The 17,840-nt window shown below is 39.8% G+C and overlaps 3 protein-coding genes across 3 annotated transcripts; 1 reads left to right on the forward strand and 2 right to left on the reverse strand.

The window, feature by feature from the left end:
• Window positions 1–1,942: 1,942 nt before the first annotated feature.
• Window positions 1,943–5,804, reverse strand: LOC135643669 (HVA22-like protein a). Its single transcript, XM_065160935.1, has 5 exons — window positions 5,676–5,804; window positions 4,286–4,312; window positions 4,070–4,192; window positions 3,067–3,310; window positions 1,943–2,342 (listed from the first exon to the last, which is right to left on the reverse strand). The coding sequence occupies exons 1-5, from the start codon at window positions 5,729–5,731 to the stop codon at window positions 2,205–2,207; spliced, it is 588 nt and encodes a 195-aa protein (XP_065017007.1). The 5' UTR covers window positions 5,732–5,804; the 3' UTR covers window positions 1,943–2,204.
• Window positions 5,805–6,348: 544 nt separating this feature from the next.
• Window positions 6,349–7,977, reverse strand: LOC135642576 (transcription factor TCP15-like). The gene has a single exon (XM_065158830.1). It carries the CDS (start codon window positions 7,857–7,859, stop codon window positions 6,849–6,851), a length of 1,011 nt encoding a protein of 336 aa, XP_065014902.1. The 5' UTR covers window positions 7,860–7,977; the 3' UTR covers window positions 6,349–6,848.
• A 2,267-nt stretch (window positions 7,978–10,244) lies between these two features.
• On the forward strand, window positions 10,245–17,590 carry LOC135643412 (cullin-3B-like). The gene is made up of 2 exons (XM_065160310.1): window positions 10,245–10,661; window positions 15,397–17,590. Exons 1-2 carry the CDS (start codon window positions 10,501–10,503, stop codon window positions 17,435–17,437), a joined length of 2,202 nt encoding a protein of 733 aa, XP_065016382.1. The 5' UTR covers window positions 10,245–10,500; the 3' UTR covers window positions 17,438–17,590.
• Window positions 17,591–17,840: the final 250 nt, after the last annotated feature.

Below are 17,840 nucleotides of genomic sequence, written 5' to 3' on the forward strand. Positions count from 1 at the left end.
CTTGCTTCTGTCTCCTATATTTTATGTCTGCTTCTCATCTGTAGCTCTATCCACACGCAAGCGAGAGGGGGGCGTCTTGTTAAATGTCACGGTCATAGTGTGTGTGTATATATATATATATATATATATATATATATATATATATATATATATATATATATATCCATGTGCTCGCATGAGATCAATGGCACGAGCCATGTTGGCTTCCGTGAATTCTGAAATCCAACTGTAGATGGTCAACTTGAAATGCATTGCATCCATTTCCTTTTGTTGAATCATTTTTTGATGTCCTTGTTCGAAAACTACTAATAATAGAACTTCCTGGATCAGCAACTACTAATTATTTTTTGAGGACACGGAAGAGTAGGGTAGGAAGTGTCTTTTATGGGTGTCTCGACCATTAATCGGCTTCCAAATAAAATTTTCTTATCCAAAAAGAAAACAAGTGATGACAGGGATGACTCACTTCGACCGAGGCAGAGTTCAGGCTACGAACTCTGCCGTTGGTGCAGGCGGCTACGGAATCCACCGTCCGATGGATCTTCAGGAGTAAGGACGTCGGGAGGCCCAGTGGGTGGAGGGCCCACCGCTTGGCTTCAGATCGGGGCAATCGAATGAACCTACCCTCCGCCTCCCTCTTCCTCTCTCACGCGTTTTCTCCCCCTTTGACAGACTCGAGAACTTACCTCGATCAAATAGAAAACCGGCAGAAATCGAACGGCACATCTCCTTTAAATGGAGAAAAGCTACTGTTCTATATCCATATATGTATGCGTATGACCAGTCCTAACATAGCCAAAAATAAAATTGAACTAACTTTGTACACCAGAGAGTGACGAGGAGGAAAACAAACCCAAGAAAAAGAAAAAAAGGAAAATTATTCGCCCGTTCTCACGCACAGGAAGTCTGGTCCGCGCGACCTGCACATGACAATAACAAATCTTTAAAAAAAAAGACCGTAGCAAGAAAAATGGGCATTAAAGCATCGTTTAACGACTGCCGTCCGATCGAAGTGATCAAGCTAAGAGAGAAAGCGAACGGTGGATCATAGAGACGAGTGATGGAAACGAGATCAGATCGATTTGGGAAAGAACATTAAAAGTAAAGATGCAGAAAGGGAACAGAACTAACCTAAGCTGATCCGATCGCGGCCTTGCGGTTCCCGAGCGGGGAGGACGGCCGCGCGGATCTGGAGCAGAGAACAGCACCGGTGGCGTCATGAGGGAGGGCGGGGAACCGGTGGTCCCTCGCGCTCAATCCCTCGCCGGCGCCGTCGCCGATCCTGAGGTCCTCCTCCCGGATCTTCCGCACCTGGATGTGGGCCAACGGCCGGGATCGGATACTCCCATCCACGTCCGGCGGCGCTTTCTCCTCCACTCCACCCACGCCCATCGAGATCGCCGCCGTATGAAGTCTCTCTCCCGCAAGGGTCTCACTTCGAGAAAGTGGGGACTCCTGGGGGCGTAAAAGGGACGAGAGATAGGCGCGGAGGTTTGCAGCTGCGTTTACGGCACGCGACCCGGGCGGGTATGATATTTGAAAGGCGTGAAATGTGAAGAACGGAGATGGCTCGGGCGGGCCACGTGGAGAACAGATATTGAATCCACGAGTGAAAGGTGGTAGTCGTTCGGAGAGCGACACGTGGAGGCAATTGTGGTGCCACGTTTTAGTCTGAGTTGTTGGATTACCGCGGTCGGCGACCGAGGAGTCATCATCGAGCAATCACGTGCGACGTACGTGGTCACGTGATATGACGTGGCTCAACTTTTTTGGTTGCTTGATTGCTCCATGATTGCGGTGGCCGAAACGGCAGTCAAGGTTGTTGAATTCGAAGATGTCGTGGAATCATCAGATCATGGAAGATGTCGTGGAATCATCAGATCTACGACTCAGTTTGATGAACAATGAAGCTCAATACTGAAGCATCAATCAAAACCAAATATGAAAACAATGGCGTTATCTCTCTCCACCAGAAAATAAACAGAAAATGCAACAAGAGTAGATTACTCGCACAAAGCCAGACAACGTAAGGCCCGTCTCAGTTTAATCCACCAGCCTACTACTCATTGCAAGAACACGTGAACAAACTGAAAAAAGTAGATGGTCGTATACTTTTGCTGAACTTATGGGAAACAAGAAAAGATGGTAAGCACGAGAAGACGTGGTCGGCGCACCTACTAGCGACAATAAACACGTTTCAGGATTCAGTATCTATAATCTTGATCAAAGATCGGGTAGTTTTCGCTCCAGGATTTAGATTCTCTTTCAGCATGAGACACTCCCACGGTTTGCGCCTCCTCCAAAATGGTACGCTTGCTCCTAGATTTAGATGCTCTTTCAGACTGCAAATAAAGATTGTGTTAGACAAGGAAAATGTATTACTTATTGTACTTTCTCAAGATAAAGGAAAACTAAAAAGGTTACCTAGAAGGAAGATGATATTCGGGTCCGAGTAAAATGTCAATGAAGTGAGATAAGAACGTCCAGAAGACATTACAGCCGCCAAAAGAAATCTCGATCGATTGTTAAACATCAGAAATCGAGAAACATAAAGAATGTGATACTGACTAACAGTATTGTCTGCCTTCTGAAGCAAGATGAAGAATTTATCACATTAAAACTAGAGGAAGTTACTATGAACTGCATCCTGAAGCACATCAGAGGTTGATAACTTTACATTCAAGTCTTATCGGAAAACTATTCGACTAGAGGTGAAATCAATTGATGATGACAAAAAGTATGTATGGTTCAATTTGTTCTTGTCACGAAAACAGAAATTTGCTAAAGCAATAGTCTTGTTTAAGTTGAAATAGTAAAACACACTTAAAGTTTCGACGATAGGTCCTACATTAAACAACGTTTTTAAGCATTGACACAGCCAAAAAAAAAAATTCAGATTAGAGAATTATGAAAAATTGCAATCACTGCATCAGAAAAACAAGAAAAAGCCCAAAGGGGTGAACCAGCGCGCAAAGCTACTGCCATGCAAGATTTAGGGGGGATCAATAACTTTATCATTGGAAGCAAGGAAAAACAACAACTAAAAAGGTTATCAATCAAGCATACCTTGCTTATTAGCTTTTCAAATGCTTCTGGTCCATTCTCTTCGATGTATCTCTCAGCAGCTGATAACAAATCATCTGGTTTGTCGAAAGTGTCCTTCTTTCCGGGGACATACCACACGTTTACTGTCTGATGGTTCACAAATAATGGCCTCACAAAATGTTGATAAACATAAGCGGCACCATTGAAGTAGGGCAAGACCAACCAGCAGCTCAACATCAATTTTGCGTATGACCAAAAGGGAATCCTACCCCACATGTGAATTGCAACAGAGATAGAAATATAAGTTGATGCCTTGTGTGAAACAAATTTATGCAGGATAGAAATGATAACACTGCTTGGATTTTATATGATCAAAACCCATACTAAGGGTATGAGTGATGCCACTCAGTGAGTCACAGTCCGTGCTGTAAGGACAGCACTGTAATAATCAGCATGATGAGAAGTAAGACTAGGACAAAATCAATTGACTGACAGCAATAAGAAAAGGCATTTCACAAAGTTAAGGAGAATCTGGCAACGTGACCATATAAAAGCAAAACGGTGCAAAAAAGACCACATCATGCACTAATTAATGTCAGGTGCCTACAAAGCATATTGATGATGTGCTAGTTGTTGCATAGTTTTCATGCTTGGTTAAAATAGTAAACTTGGTTTACTATTTGCTATATTGAATGTCAATTAATCTTCATCACAAGCAAAGGAATCCTGAAAAGATTAATATTTTAGCCATTATGTGGAAAGTTAAATTTTCTACAATCCAAAAGCAGCCTTCTGATGCATTACAGATGTATCGTTAGTAATAGAATTGTCACATTTTTAGAGTAAGATACTATGGCATTAGTCTCTGAATAAAAAGGTTCAAATGAATCAACATGCAAGTAATACTTCATCAGATTGAAAGTGCATGAACAATGGAGAACCAAGAATAGATGCCCAATAAAAAAGCACAAAGAATGAACAATCATCTGGTATCAGCTAAGAAGGAAAAAAGATCATGACTAACCATTCTAGTACTTTTGCAAAAGTAAGCTCAAACAGTGTGATAAATGAGTACAACACCCAATAAGTGAGCCATTGTTGGTCATCAACAGGAGATTTGGTTTCTATTGCTTTGACTGATGCATACCTGTCAAGATCTAGCAGAGCTGAATTCTGATTGAAAACTATAAAAGAAAAAAGTTCATATAAGTGTAAGGATCAAGTCAAAATTGCCACTTACAGTGGATATACAAGAGTTACGACTGGCCTGCAAATCAAAACCAGATAAAGTGCTTAACAATGCATAGAAAACAGGAATACAACCAGAATGTAACCATGTCAAATGAGAAATGCTTAGAACAAGTTAATATTTGTTTAAAGAAGAAATAGTCATTGTCTCAACACAACAGGTCAACAGATATATTCTTTAACCAGAAGACCTATAATGCTACATGTAAGCTGAAACATGTAGAAGACCAGGAGTGAATTTGAAGGTAGAAAGAAATGGGTAGAAGATGATATTGTCTTCTATAAGGATTTTAAGATTTGCGGTGATAGAAAATGATGCATTATAAAAAGTTGTGATAATCCACTATTGTGCTATAATCTAACATAAATCCATCACAATTCTAGGACTATATATATATATATATATATATATATATATACATATATAAATATATATACATATGTATGTATGTATGTATGTGTGTGTGTGTGTATATATATACATATATATATATATATATATATATATATATATATATACATATATATATATGTATATATATACATATATATATATATATATATGTATATATATACATATATACATATACACACACACACACACACACACACACACACACACACACATACATACAACAGAAGTTGGGAGCCTAGGATCCTGCGATAAATTGTCAAAGTCTTTATTAGCTAGCGGACATCAACAGAAGTTTGTGAGATATATGATGTACACATGAATGGTTTGATCTACCCACCTTGTAAGTCAAATTGAAGTGACAAATAAATAAAAGCCTACTAAATCAAGCGTAACAAGGAAAATGGAATTGAAAAATTACAAGAAACTAATTATCCAAATCAAGTTAAAATAGAGAACATCAAAGCTTAATACGGTAGAACAAAAAACACATCGGGTAATCTCAGATGGGAATTTCCCAAAAGATTAGAAGGAGATTACATACAATATTTTCCAACTGATGTACAAATTCTACAAGAAAAAAAAAAAGGAACGGTTCTAATTTTAAAAACAACAATTTCATAAGAAAAAGGAAGAGGCAACGGGAAGAAGGGTTTAGATAAGAGACGGCACGCAAAAGTGCCCGGACGTAAATTACAATATGAGAATTCTACAGCAATTGTGTCACAAAGAAAATTATTACAGAAGAATAACAGACCCCACAAGTTCTTCACAGCTAAACAAAGAATAATCTAATTAGGCAAAAGGGTGGCAGATGACTGAAATCTAAGAAAGAGGTCTTCGAATTGGTTGAAATCAAGAACAAGGATAAAACCAACAGAACCATGAATCGCCCTAAAGATCGTATCGCATGCTTCAAGCGATGATATTCCAACAAGAAAAGCATCGATTTGGTGCGGGGAAATCCTACCCGGCAAGAACATCGAAGTTTTTGAACACCACCTTGAGGAAAGCACCCGATCCCATTCTCCTCTTCGATCCAAAACCCCCTCCTCTATCTCGCTCGCGCCTCTTCTATCTCTCTGTTTATTCCAGAGCCACGGAGGTCCTTTACCTTCTTCTCTCTCCTCTATTCAATGGCACGCATAGAAACTTTTATGCGACCAAAGGATCTACCGTTGATTATAACTTATTTAAGCGTTCCTTCCCCACCGTCGTCCGTTTTGGCATTATAATTACATGCTGTGTTTCCGCTTCAACTATGAAATTTAATTTAATGTGACCGATTCGTTGTCACGTCGACGTACGAGAGTAGTTTTCTGGAGTTGGTCAGCGAACCCACCAGCTCAGTCCGATCCGAACCCATCGGACATCGGGTCGGACCATGGCATATCGATCGAACCGGAATTCACCAATTTTAACCGCAAGATGAAATGGGATTAGGCACAAAACTAATTTCTAAGGACCAAATTTAAAATACTGAAAATATTTGAAGAGATAGGAGACACATTCATCTCCAAGACATGTGACTGGCAGCTTGGTAGAAGAGGACAAATGACAATGGAACGAATTCACGATGACAGCAATCGAAACAGAAGGGATTAGGATTTCCCCATCTAAAAAAGGCTTGTCAATAAATCTCACTACTATATAAATCCATCTTGCAGAGACCTATCGAGAGGTGCTTCCGACAAAGATTTTGTTGAAGAAAAGAAGGCGTTGAAGAGTGGTTCGGCCTCGAGGATCTTCATCATCGATCATCGAGGATCAATTCCATCACGGTCAAATGAGTTTTGCCTCCTCAATCTGTGTGAGCCTGCTAGTGTGCGATCGGTCGTCTTCCCCATTAGATCTGAAGACCTGCATAAAACTAGTGAACTTGTCTCCAGACGCATGGAAGCGAAGATACGGGACAAGAAGCAAAGGTACTCATAAAACAAGAAAGAAATGGTGATTGCATTATAGCACATTGACAAAGCTACGAAAACGTCATCCTGAATTCACACACAGATCATGGCTTGCATTTGTATGAGAGAAATTAAAATCAAAGGATCGAAAAGGAGACAAACGTAAGACATGAATGCATGCAAGGTTGGAGGACCGATCGAGATCTACGCGCCGGGCCTGCTCGACGTCCGAGTGCTTATTGTGGCCCCGACCGCATCGCTTGGGAGGTGTTCGGTGGCCGAGAAGTACTGTCTGGGGCTGCCATGATCCCTATGTGCCCCTCACCACCGCCACTACCACCGGGATGGAGACCCAGCTCCCGGCTTGGAAGAAGAGCCATGGAAGTAGGTGCCTTCATGAAATGTAGCCCACTGGATCCAGGTCCTCTAAACATGGTGCTGCTGCCCACCTGAGGGAATGCCCAGATTGGCTCGCCATCGCTTCCCCCACCACCTACCATACCTTGTGTGTTAGGGTTTGTCACCATCCACACAGTTCCTGGGATCCGACCGTGGCTTGCCTGGTTATGTTCTTCCATCTGATGCTGCTGTTGATGGTGAAACTCCGATTCCCACCAGCGCTTGGTAATGTTTCCGTTGTTGGCATCTGATGACGCGTGGAGCCCAACGCTACCGGAATTGAAGTTTAGGAGAACGGATGATGATGATGATGATGACGACGACGACCGCCAGTCGGAGGAGAAGTCCGAGCTGCCGACGTAGTCCCATATGCGCTGGTCAGTGAGTGGAGTGGTCGTGGTGTTGAAGTCAGGAGGAGTGGAGATGCTCGAGCCAGAGCGTCGTAGGGAGATGCCGAGGGATGTGAAATTGGCAGGGATGGTGCCACTGCCGGTGGCGGCGATGACAGCCGGCTCGGCCTGCTGTAGGAGCCACTCGATGGTCTGGCCGTCCGACTTGTGGCCGAGTTCGCGCGTCAGCTGGAACACGCGCGCCGCGCAGAGGGTGGGCATCCTGATGCGGCGGCCGCGGCCATCGACTTTGGTGTGCTGGTCCTTGGTGGAGCTCCGCTTAGGCGCCGGCTTTCTCGGGAGATCAGCGACGAGCTCATGGCCGCTGCCTCCCGCAGCGGGGTTGGGGGAGATAGCGAACGGGGCGTAGCCCGAGGTGGAGTACGAGTTCGCTTCCTTCTTTTCGAGAAGCTGGAGAGGGAAGTTTGGCCGTCGAGGTCCGCCTGCATCGCCCTCCATGTTTGGATCAAACCATGGCAGTGGAATATGGACTCTGAGGCTTTATGAGTGGTGGGAACGAGAACAGTCCGAACGACTAGTGTCTTTGGAATAACTCCAAGAACAAAGAAATATAAAGGCTCTGATTTTTTCAAAGTGACAGATGGTGGATCTAAAGGAGCAGCTGAGAGACTCAACTTAACTCGGGCAGTGACGAGAACAGAGAAATTGATGGATGAAACGGGCGATAGGGTTCATGTCATGTAATGCACAGGAGAGAGTGGTGAGAATAAGGGAGAAAACTTCAAGCAACAAATGGAATGAGTGAACATTACATGGTGGAATGCAGTGCAATTGAGGGACCGCTTCAGCATGCATGCATGCTTTTGTTCTCTCTTTAACTTTTTCTACCTCCTCATTTCACTATCATCCCTTCGACTTTTGTTACTCCACATGCAGTTCTCTTTATCATTCAATCCTCCAGGTTAAAAACCCAGCTGGGACTGCAAAGGAAAGATGATTGTGTCGGTCCTCTCTCTCCTGCACAAACCACTCTCCTTTCACTAACTATCATGGTTGGATCCCCGGATGTGTCCTCCGAATCCTCTCCCTTGTAGTGTTGCCGAGCTCCTCTTTCATGGCTAGTCTCTTGCTCAAAATTTTAGGGCATAGCTTCGCTTGCTTTGTACTGCTTTTGAGCTAAACCTTTTGCTCCTCATCCTCTCTCCTAATGATTTTTCTGTAACTAGAGCTGGGTGAAATAGTTCCATGACGTACATCTAATAATTAAAGCATCAACATGCACTCAATGTCCATGGTGGTACCTTTCTTGTGCCAAATAATAGGAGACAAGTGCATGTTATGGAGAAACAGCATTTGGCATTATAGGGTGAGTGTTGGTGACTGAATGCATGATGTGTTCATCACTCACCTGGTGAAGAGACTGATTGAGGTGGGCATGAATCCATGCAAAAAAAACTTACCCAATCAAAGAAAAATTTGTAGACCTGCAGCATTTGTGTACTTGATTCTGGTGGTTGACAATGTTCACCAAGCAATGGAATCAAAGCCAGCAAGGGTGGTAATGTATAAGACTGCAGAAAACTGGGCTATGTAATCATCAGGTTCTCTTTGTTTAAAGTGCATGTCACTGGAAAATAAAGGTGTGATTTGGAATCATTACAAAGGCTTCAAAAGGACAGAAGGAAGGGGGGAATGAACGAGAGGGCAATGTATTTTTTATAGCTTTTAAGACAAGTTAAACTATAGATAGATTCTTGCTGTGCCTTCTTTGAAGGGTTAAGGCATTTGGAGGAGCTCTTCAGGGGGGGCATGAACCAGAATTCATGGCTGAGCAGGGATGGTGGGCAAAGTAAAGGAAGAAGGAAAGGCTTTTTCAAAGTCAAAACCATCAGCTAATTTGGCCCATATAAAAAAAAATATCACACAGACAAATTCAATAACAAAGTGAAGAACAAACAGGATTTCATTGGACATGTAAAACAATTATATGATTGATAATAAGATAATCTATAGTTGCACTTCCCCACAAAATGTTCCAAGATGTGAAGAAGGTTGGATAAGAATAAAGGACACTGACACGAAAAGCTGGATAGTTAAGCAAATACCTTATCTCATATGTAAGAGTGGATTTGGTAGGCAAGTTTTGTAGGCTGGATAGAAATAGAAACTTCACCTTCTGCCCTGTATGACAGAAAGGTGAATTCCCCAGTTCTACAAGCAAAAATTTCAGCTGGTCAATTAGCCAGCTAGAGCAGCTCAGAAGTTCCACATTAGTTTTATTCATATGGTATCAAAGATGATGAGATATATTCGGAGTATAATTTGATAGTACCCATTTGAAAAGTTAATATTGAAGAATATTATAACATCATCATATATTTATTTTTTATTTTTTGAAAGGATAAGTGACATGACAGTATTTAAGTTAAAGACTTTGCGATAAACTATCAAGATCTTTACTAGCTAAACTAACTCTCACCTTTCATGTTTAGCTTAAAACTAATAACTTATCTCCAATTGTAATCCTACTAGTGACACAATTGTCGCCAACAAGGCATAATTAATTTTGAAAACATAGAATGACGTAGGGTGATTTTAATATAAATGTGTTTGTATCGTAATTTCACAAACAATAGTGTGTGCAAATTTTAATTTTATTTTGACTAAGTCAAGGTTCATATATATTTTTTGTTACATTATTTAGAACACAATACATTTTAAGTCTGAAAGTGCAATTAGAATTTTGAGTCACTAATTTAATTGATGAGATTTAGCAATCTACAGTTAATTGGGCCGGCCCAACTATCTGTCTGCTTAAGCCCGTTCTATGGACCATTTCTTGATTCCATTGGAGTCGATCACCATATCAGCGACGGTGGATTGCGAAACAATGCCGAAACCTATAACAAATAGCGATTGATTCACTTCGTGTTGCTCTCTTGCTCGCTCGTCTTCGAGCCCTCTGCATTTCCCGACTGAAACCCTAACCTGCGATCGAGAGACGCATCGTTTCGTTCGCCACCGGCGGTCGGTCGATCGGCTCAAGGTATCGGTTCCGGCGCCACCGGAGGCGGTCTTTGCCGCGCGATTTGTGGGGGCGAAAAAGGGTCGGTACTCGTGGTTTGCCGCTGTGGCGAGGATGAGCGCCCAGAAGAAGCGGACCTTTAAGATCGAGGCGTTCAAGCACCGGGTGGAGCTCGATCCCAAGTACGCTGAGCGAACATGGAAGGTGTTGGAGCATGCGATCCACGAGATTTACAACCACAACGCTAGCGGCCTCAGCTTCGAGGAGCTCTATAGGTCGACAACGATCTCCTTGCTCTCTGATTCATCCCCGTCTCTCTTTGTTACTGAATCGTCTTTTTGTGTGTAAATTGGATCCTTTAGCTTATATAGAATTAGATTGAAACCATAGTCTTTTGTTCTGTAGATATGATTTAAATCTCTAATTTCCTGGTAATTTAATTCGGTTATGCTTTCCTCTCTTTTGCCAAAGAATGGAGCTCGAGGTTTCTCAAGTATATACTAGTTTGGAGTTTTAGTTTTGAGGATGATTAAAGGCGAGATGGATGTTTCTGTCTTATTTCTATATAATTACTCTTTGTATTCCTTAACCATAAAGGTATACGGTGAGCTTGGAAACCTGTGCTAGAATATAAGCAACTGTTCTTTCTGTGCTCAAGTTCAGACCACGGAGGTGAATTATGTGTAGCCATATCCTGAAATTGGCCGGGGTGTTATCATTGACTGGGGTGTTATTTGTTGATTAAGTCATTACATGGGCATATTAGTTCATGTTAGATGACTGACTCAGCCGGTAAAATTTCGAGTTAGGCAACAAAACTTAGAATCTGTACTCTGCACTACAAAATCTTAGCCTCTTTAGTTTCTACAGAAAGAACTGCAGATTGTTCAAGAGGAAAAAAGTATACTTTCTTGTGTGGTATGCTTTTGCATGTTAGCTTTGATTATGGTTAACTGATTTTGGTTCCTGCTTGATTTTTAATGCATCTATGCATTTAAATCAGAGTTAAAGGTGCATTTGGGAAAACATTTGAAATGCGAATTGAGGGTCCAATGCACATTTCAAATATAAATTGGTGTTTGATAATTTTTTTTAAAATCATATTTGGCTTGGATGTAGCATTGCAAATGCTCAAATATAATATTAGCATTTCAGTATTTGTGGGATGCTTTTTTTTTTTTTTTAATTTCTCAAAGTACTCTGTAATATTCTCTAAAATCACAAGATTACCACTATATAATAGAAATCCTTATCCTTATTTTTTCTCCTCTTCTCTCAAAAACCAACATGATTTATGTATTATATAGGGTGAAAATTTTCATTTATATGATTATTTATTTATTTGTTTATTATATATCTGGAGCATACGAATTTTTTTTTTTAAATTACGTTCATTTATTTATTAACATATTAATTTAAATAAAAAATGTATTCACTTTTGGAAAAAATTTAAAAATGTAAGTAGGGTAAATTTTTGACATATTAATTCAATGGACTATTGAAATATAATTTTACTAGACAACATTTATGTTAATGTATATTTAAAATACAGTTTTCATCTATTGTTTATCAAACACTCAAAGCATGCCAGAACTGCACATTCACTCAAAACCCTTTTTTCCAAATGCATATTAAACATACAAATGTATTCCCAAATGCACCCTAAGTCAGTTTGAAACTTATTTTAAGTGGAGAAAGCCTTGTTATGGTATATGTTAAAATCATCTTAGGTCCTGGTCCTAATCTAATTTTACCATTTTGGAAGGTACTTATAATGGATTTTCATATTAACATTGTAAAAGAGGTCAAATGCATTTAATTTTGGATATTCTTCAACTTAAATATTGGAGTTCAGTTGGTTGTGAGTCAACTTCCTTTGATAAGTTTGGGAGACTGGTCCTAATTAGTTGTTTTAGGAAAGGGGACCATGGGCCTATATCCTCAGATTTATGTCTTTGTGAACATATAATTTTGGTCCATTAAGTTTTCATAAAAGTGGGTTTTTGAGTTCATGAAGCAGATAGGTCCTCTTCTTGTTTCCTTTCGGTTAGTGTTTTCTGTTACCTTGTTTATTTTGTTTCCCTTATTTATGTATCTTTCTGTTTTGCTTGAATGTTATACCAATGTCTCTTTCTCTTTGTTTATCACCAACTGGCCTATAACTCTGTTTGATCCAAACCACTGACCAAAATACTTAAGCTGAAATTATCCTAGTACACTCATCAAACCTTTATAAGCCAATCTTAATCTTTGCTCACTTCCGATGTGGGACTAATTAGGGGTGTTACATTGTTAGTTCTTGATCCCTTTTGTCTTCATATGTTTACTGATAACCTACAGAAATCTTGCAGCAGTTGTTTAGTAAACAGTCAAGCAACCACTACTAGTTGTTTAGCCACACTAGTTGTTGCATTTATTTGTAGTGATCTACTTCCTGTCTGCCAAATTACTTACATATATAAGAGTGGAACATGCATGAGATGACAAAAGAAGTTGAATTATATTCAGTTTCTGATTAATGTGATTGTTAGGACATGAACTTTGGGGTGCCTTCACATCTATGCAATAATCCTTTTAGAATATAGATGAGGACTGAAAACAAGTCAGGAAATCAAAACAATTTCTAGATGATCATATCAAATGCAGGGTTGATTGTTGATGAATCTCTAACAAAGTAGATGTGGAACAAACTCCAGCAATCAAATAATCTATCTAGGAAGAATGATGAAACAACAAAAGAAGTTGAATTATATTCAGTTTCTGATTAATGTGATTGTTAGGACATGAACTTTGGGGTGCCTTCACATCTATGCAATAATCCTTTTAGAATATAGATGAGGACTGAAAACAAGTCAGGAAATCAAAACAATTTCTAGATGATCATATCAAATGCAGGGTTGATTGTTGATGAATCTCTAACAAAGTAGATGTGGAACAAACTCCAGGAGTCAAATAATCTATCTAGGAAGAATGATGAAACAACAAAAGAAGTTGAATTATATTCAGTTTCTGATTAATGTGATTGTTAGGACATGAACTTTCGGGTGCCTTCACATCTATGCAAGAATCCTTTTAGAATATACATGAGGACTGAAAGCAAGTCAGGAAATGAAAATAATTTCTAGATGATCATATCAAATGCAGGGTTGATTGTTGATGAATCTCTAAAAAGTAGATGTGGAACAAACTCCAGCAATCAAATAAACTATCTAGGAAGAATGATGAAATAGACTTGTAGCATAAGTAAAAGACTGGAGAAGCTTTGCCCAGAAAATATCATTGCTTCTGATCTTATACATATAATTGCCAAAGCATTCTCAGAAGTTGGCAAAAGATGTCAGAAGTTGCTTTAGCATTGCTCATTAAGAGATGTTATAATTATGGTGTTAATGTTTTTCATTGGTCAAACAATAAAGAGCCATACTGCAGTGAATTTGTGATGTGTTCATAGGGAGTAATCTGACAAGATCTATGCAGTAAATGCAGCCAGGGTTTATGTTCAGGATGATTTGGTCAGTTTGAGTCACTCATTCAAAAAATTTTTAGATTAGATATAGGTTAGAGTCATATCAGGTTTTGGTGAAGTTTTACTAATTTAGACAGAATATTCACAATTTTTGTTTACTGTTAGTAATGGTCAAACACTCAAATTTGCTGCATTTATATCCTTTTATAACTTACAACAAGAGTCTAATTGATTTAGCAATCACTTGACTTTCTTTGAACCAAGTAGTCCTAGAACTTATTCAGTAATATTCTTTTAGAAAGCGAACTAATCCAGTGGAGACAAAAACTGCATTCAATTGAAGCCATCAGCATATTTTATGTTTTGTTAAGATGGGTCTCCTATTAGAGATCTACTTTTTTTTCGAGGGGGAGTATTACACCCAAGCGAACAAGGGTGATTAAATAAAGATAATTAAATTAAATTTAGTTATCTCTTAGGCTTACAGGTATGTTTATTTATGTTAATACAGTACTACAATACTAGCAAATAACTCTGTACAAGAGCGAGGTTGCTGCTGCTGCTGAAGTAATGTTGTTTGCTGCATTGGCAGTATGAAGTTCACAAATACTTCTATATTGTAGAAAAACTACTGTTGCTGGAGCAAAGTTGCTGTTGCTGCTGTAGTAATACTAAGCTAGCCCATATCTCTGTATAGGAGTGAAGCTGTCACTGGTGGTGTAACATGCTGTGGTGTAACATCTGCCCTGACCTAAATATAAATCTCAAAACCATTGTATTATTAATTTTAAAAAACTAAAAATACATAAGAATTTATTGGGTCAGGAACTGGTATTGTCTGGAACCTGGCCGTACTGCCATATGGTATAGTACAATACTAATACTGTACCATATTGCAGATGATAGGTCGTACGGGTCTGAGTTTTTAATGTTTGCTTTGTTTTTATAACTACAGTGCACTGGACTTCTGTTTTTCTTCTTTTATGTTCCTTCAGTACATGCCGATTGACTGCTAAAACTTAGGCCAATAGACCTATTCACACCCTTAAGTTGCCCACCAGCTGAAATTTTAACTTCACCTTGAATATGTTGAATTTGTGGTACGTCTACATTTCAAGGCATCATGAACCTGGATGCTAGTATATTGTAGGGTATTTGACGATGATTTATCTTTCCAAAATCATCTAATTGTCTGACTGACTGAGTTTGGCAGTCATTGTTTTAGTGGTCATTTAAATCTGTGGGTGTTTCGATCCATGATTAAAGTGGATATTTCATTTCCTTCCGAGAAATCTTGAAAGTTCTCTCTCTTACATTAGCTTATTTTCTTCTGCTCCAGAGCGATTTTTTTTATTTCTTGAACCACAATTAGCAAAAGACCCTATTTTTAGCCTCATTTGCTTTCTTAAATTTTCTGTTTTTCTTGCTGGCTAAGATATAATGTATTTCATTTGCTAGTATGCCAGATAGTTAAAGTTGTTCTTATCATGATTCTTCTGTGTTCAAACCCAAGTTTTTGATATTTTAGTTTCTCTTTTTTTCAGGAATGCTTACAATATGGTTCTGCACAAGTATGGGGAAAAGCTCTATTCTGGACTTGTAACCACCATGTCAGGGCATCTAAAAGAAATTGCAAAATCAATAGAAGATTCTCAGGGTGGTTTGTTTTTAGAGGAGCTTGACAGAAAATGGGGAGACCACAACAAGGCATTGCAGATGATCCGAGACATACTGATGTACATGGATAGGACATTTGTTCCCGGTAATCACAAGACACCTGTTCATGAGCTTGGACTCAATCTCTGGAGGGATAACATTATACGTTCCGGCAAAATCCAAACTAGGTTGCTGGATACACTCCTTGATCTCATACATAGGGAGAGAACAGGTGAGGTAATAAATAGAAGTTTGATGAGGAATATAACAAAAATGCTAATGGATCTTGGATCTTCAGTGTATCAAGAAGATTTTGAGAAACCATTTTTAGAGGTTTCAGCTAGCTTTTACAGTGGCGAGTCCCAGCAACTCATTGAGTGCTGTGATTGTGGTGAGTACCTCAGGAAAGCTGAGAGACGTCTTACTGAAGAGACGGAGAGGGTCTCTCACTACTTAGATGTCAAAAGTGAAGTGAAAATAACCAGTGTGGTGGAAGGAGAGATGATTGCTAACCACATGCAGAGACTGGTCCACATGGAGAATTCTGGTCTTGTGAATATGCTTGTAGATGACAGATACGAAGACTTGAGCAGAATGTACAACTTGTTCCGTCGAGTCCCTGATGGGCTGTTAACTGTTAGAGACGTGATGACTTCCCACCTAAGAGAAACCGGAAAGCAGTTGGTAAGTGACCCTGAGAGATTGAAGGACCCAGTAGACTTTGTACAACATCTTTTGGATGAGAAGGATAAGTATGATAAGATAATCAGCAAAGCATTCAACAACGACAAGTCGTTCCAAAATGCTTTAAACTCTTCATTTGAGTACTTCATTAACCTAAACAACAGGTCTCCTGAGTTCATATCCCTCTACGTTGATGATAAGCTTCGGAAAGGGCTCAAGGGAGTAAGTGAAGAGGATGTAGAGGTAGTCCTTGACAAAGTGATGATGCTGTTCCGGTATTTGCAGGAGAAGGATGTATTTGAGAAATACTACAAACAACACCTGGCAAAGCGGCTTCTTTCAGGAAAAACTGCTTCTGATGATGCAGAGAGAAGTATGATTGTTAAGCTCAAGACAGAATGTGGGTATCAGTTCACTTCCAAATTGGAAGGTATGTTTACGGACATGAAAACCTCTGTAGACACTATGCAAGGATTCTATGCTAATCAGTATTCTGAGACTGGAGATGGTCCGACCCTTGCTGTGCAAGTTCTCACAACCGGTTCATGGCCAACACAGCCTAGTGCACCTTGCAACCTTCCAGCTGAAATTCTAGGAATATGCGACAAGTTTCGAACATATTATCTTGGAACTCATACCGGACGTAGATTGACATGGCAAACAAATATGGGCACAGCTGATATCAAGGCAACCTTTGGCAAGGGTCAGAAGCACGAGCTGAATGTTTCGACTTACCAAATGTGCATTCTGATGCTGTTCAATTCTGCAGATCAGTTGACATACAGAGAAATAGAACAGGCAACAGAAATCCCAGCTCCAGATCTGAAGCGTTGTCTTCAGTCTCTTGCTTGTGTCAAGGGTAAAAATGTCCTGCGCAAGGAGCCAATGAGCAAGGACATTGCTGAAGATGATGCCTTCTATTTCAATGACAAATTTACAAGCAAATTCATCAAGGTGAAGATAGGGACTGTGGCAGCACAAAAGGAGTCCGAGCCAGAGAAGCAGGAGACTCGCCAGAGAGTAGAAGAAGATAGAAAACCTCAGATTGAAGCTGCCATCGTGAGGATTATGAAATCCAGAAGGGTATTAGATCATAACACCATTGTAACAGAGGTCACGTCCCAATTGCAATCACGCTTCCTGCCAAATCCAGTTGTCATTAAAAAGAGAATAGAGTCTCTCATCGAGCGGGAGTTTTTAGAAAGGGATAAAACCGACAGGAAACTATATCGATATCTTGCTTGAGTGCTATTTGATGTCTCCTGTGGATGGAGGAGGCCTTACTCTCTGATTTGCATGTAATTGATCTGCAAATTCCTGCTTGTGTGTTCCTATGAATGCTTCTTCTCATGTTGTTTATCTATGCTTCTGATCTATTGCGAAAGTTTCTGAATTCTAGTTTCTTCTCCTACGTTCTTCCTAAGATTATTAGGCTTACTTTTGCTGGATCCTTCTATTGCTTCTACTTTATATTTGCACCCGTGTACGTGTGTGATGTGGTGGAGAGGAGGTTGATATTGCTTCTCGACTAATTTCATTTGTTGAAATTTAGATCCGCTTTTACTACTACTTTGCAATGCGCAAGTCACTTTCACTTCCCTTTTCTCTCTGTTGAAATTTCTACGACTGATCCACATCTTGTTTAGTG

The sequence above is a fragment of the Musa acuminata genome, chromosome BXJ3-7 (assembly GCF_036884655.1).
Source record: "Musa acuminata AAA Group cultivar baxijiao chromosome BXJ3-7, Cavendish_Baxijiao_AAA, whole genome shotgun sequence".
Taxonomy (NCBI): Eukaryota; Viridiplantae; Streptophyta; class Magnoliopsida; order Zingiberales; family Musaceae; genus Musa; species Musa acuminata.